This window comes from Toxotes jaculatrix, chromosome 13 (assembly GCF_017976425.1).
Source record: "Toxotes jaculatrix isolate fToxJac2 chromosome 13, fToxJac2.pri, whole genome shotgun sequence".
In the NCBI taxonomy this organism is placed as follows: domain Eukaryota; kingdom Metazoa; phylum Chordata; class Actinopteri; family Toxotidae; genus Toxotes; species Toxotes jaculatrix.
In genome coordinates this window covers 26288855-26291648 of record NC_054406.1, presented here as the reverse complement: position 1 = coordinate 26291648, position 2794 = coordinate 26288855, and the positions used below count along the sequence as shown (strand labels likewise).

General features: G+C 44.7%; 1 protein-coding gene across 1 annotated transcript; it reads right to left on the bottom strand.

The window, feature by feature from the left end:
* Positions 1-667: 667 nt before the first annotated feature.
* On the bottom strand, positions 668-2440 carry LOC121191854 (protein NLRC3-like; the record flags this gene model as incomplete). Its single annotated transcript, XM_041053307.1, has 1 exon — positions 668-2440. A coding segment is annotated over one exon (1773 nt), but the record flags the coding sequence as incomplete, so codon positions are not given.
* Between the last annotated feature and the right edge of the window lie 354 nt (positions 2441-2794).

The window sequence follows — 2794 nt, the reverse complement described above, 5'->3', positions numbered from 1 at the left end:
CTCAGTTTGCTCTGCAGCTCACAGCAAACTAACAGACCTGCATTTGAAAACTGGGCCAAACATCAAACACAGATTTGTTGAGTGAAGCAGAAATATCAGCTCTTTATCCACCTGCTAACCAATGAGGAGTTTCTACATTGATGATCATCTTTCATTGGCTCTGATTCAAATCCTTTCTGTTTTATTCTCAACAAGTTGGAGACATGACAGTTAAATATGACACAACCAGTAATAAACACACATGTACAGTCAAGGCCGTAAGTATTTGGACAGTTAGACATGATATGTTATTTGGTTTCTCAGCACATTCACTTTAAAATACAATAATGGATACTACAGTCAATGACTGCAAAGGATTTTACAATAAATATTAAATCTGATGAGTTTGTTTCACTTCATGTGTATTTGTCCAGTTACTTTTGAACCACTAAAAGGGCTGAATCTCCCACACAGTTCTTTCTATACTGATGTCAACCTGCTCAAATTAAAGCTGAGACTTGGCTCTTTAATGTAGGATCCATTATTTTAATTCAGATTCAATGTGATGAAGCTCAGAGCTCAGAGATGATGATCAGGAATTAAAGAAGAGAGGAATTGATTTTCCCTCCTGCTGAATAAAATAGCAGAGTCTTTATATAATGATGAATAAATCCAACTATCTATACACTTACAGAGCTTTGTTAGAGGCTTTGACAACTGGCAGCAGCTTCAGAAGAGCCTCCTCTGAAGCAGAGTATTTCTTCAGGTCAAACACGTCCAGATCTTTTTCTGATGACAGTAAGATGAAGACCAGAGCTGACCATTGAGCAGGAGACAGTTTATCTGTGGAGAGACGTCCTGAACTCAGGGACTGTTGGATCTGCTCCACTAGAGAACGATCATTCAGTTCATTCAGACAGTGGAACAGGTTGATGCTTTGCTCTGCAGAGGGAGTCTCTTCAATCTTCTTCTTGATGTACTGGACTGTTTGCTGATTGGTCTGTGAGCCACTTCCTGTCTGTGTCAGCAGACCTCGTAGGAGAGTCTGATTGGTCTGCAGTGAAAGACCCAGGAGGAAGCAGAGGAACAAGTCCAGGTGTCCATTTGGACTCTGTAAGGCCTTGTCCACAGCCCTCTGGTAGAACTGTGTTGGATCAGGTTTGTCTCTGAACAGTTTAGACCACAGGGAGGTTGATTGTTCTGACAGCAGATTGACTCCAGACTTGATGAAGGTCAGATGGACATGAAGAGCAGCCAGAAACTCCTGAAGACTCAGATGGACGAAGCAGAACACCTTGTCCTGGTACAGTCCTCTCTCCTCTTTAAAGACCTGTGTGAACACTCCTGAGTACACTGAGGCTGCTCTGATATCGATGCCACACTCTGTCAGGTCTGATTCATAGAAGATCAGGTTTCCTTTCTGCAGCTGCTCAAAAGCCAGTTTTCCCAGAGACTCAATCATCTTCCTGTTCTTTTTACTCCAGTGTGGATCTGTCTCAGCTCCTCCATCATACTTAACATTCTTCAGTTTGGACTGAACCACCAGGAAGTGGATGTACATCTCAGTCAGGGTCTTGGGCAGCCCTCCTCCCTCTCTGGTTTTCAACACATGCTCCAGAACTGTAGCAGTGATCCAGCAGAAGACCGGGATGTGGCACATGATGTGGAGGCTTCGTGAAGTCTTGATGTGGGAGATGATCCTTCTGGCCTGCTTCTCCTCTCTGAACCTCTTCCTGAAGTACTCCTCCTTCTGTGGGTCAGTGAACCCTCTGACCTCTGTCACCATGTCAACACACTCAGGAGGGATCTGATTGGCTGCTGCAGGTCGTGTGGTTATCCAGAGGCGAGCAGAGGGAAGCAGTTTCCCCCTGATGAGGTTTGTCAGCAGCACATCCACTGAGGTGGACTCTGTAACATCAGTCAGGATCTCAGTGTTGTGGAAGTCCAGAGGAAGTCGACACTCATCCAGACCGTCAAAGATGAACAGAACCTGGACCTCTTCAAACCTGCAGAGTCCTGCTTCTTTGGTTTCAGTAAAGAAGTGATGAACAAGTTCCACCAAGCTGAACTTTTTCTCTTTCAGCACATTCAGCTCTCTGAACGTGAATGGAAATGTGAAGTGTATGTCCTGGTTGGCTTTGTCTTCAGCCCAGTCCAGAGTCAACTTCTGTGTTAAGACTGTTTTCCCAATGCCAGCCACTCCCTTTGTCATCACTGTTCTGATTGGTCCGTCTCTTCCAGGTGAGGTTTTAAAGATGTCTTCTTGTCTGATGCTTGTTTCTGGTCTGGCTGGTTTCCTGGATGCTGTTTCAATCTGTCTGACCTCATGTTCATCATTGACCTCTCCAGTCCCTCCCTCTGTGATGTAGAGCTCTGTGTAGATCTGATTCAGAAGGGTTGGGTTTCCTGCTTTAGAGATCCCCTCAAACACACACTGGAACTTCTTCTTCAGAGTAGATTTAAGTTTACGTTGACAAACTGGAGCAACATGTCCTGAATGAACAAACAAGAAACAACATCAATGACTGATTCATAAAGAAAACATGACACGTTAATCCCCCTAAAGAACACACATGAACATATGTCCCTCCATGTCTTGAGACGTTAGTAAATGTCCCATTTGTCCATCATGTTGAATCTTTAGAGAAATCCTCTTACTGCTGTGCAGACAGTCAGCCAGCTCCTCCTGCTTCATTCTCCTCAGGAAGTTCACTGTGATCTTCACAAAAGCCTCTCTGCTGCTCCTCCTCTGCTCTTCATCCTCACCGTCCAACACCTCCTCATCCTCCCTCTGACTCTCTGAGCATTGTGGGTA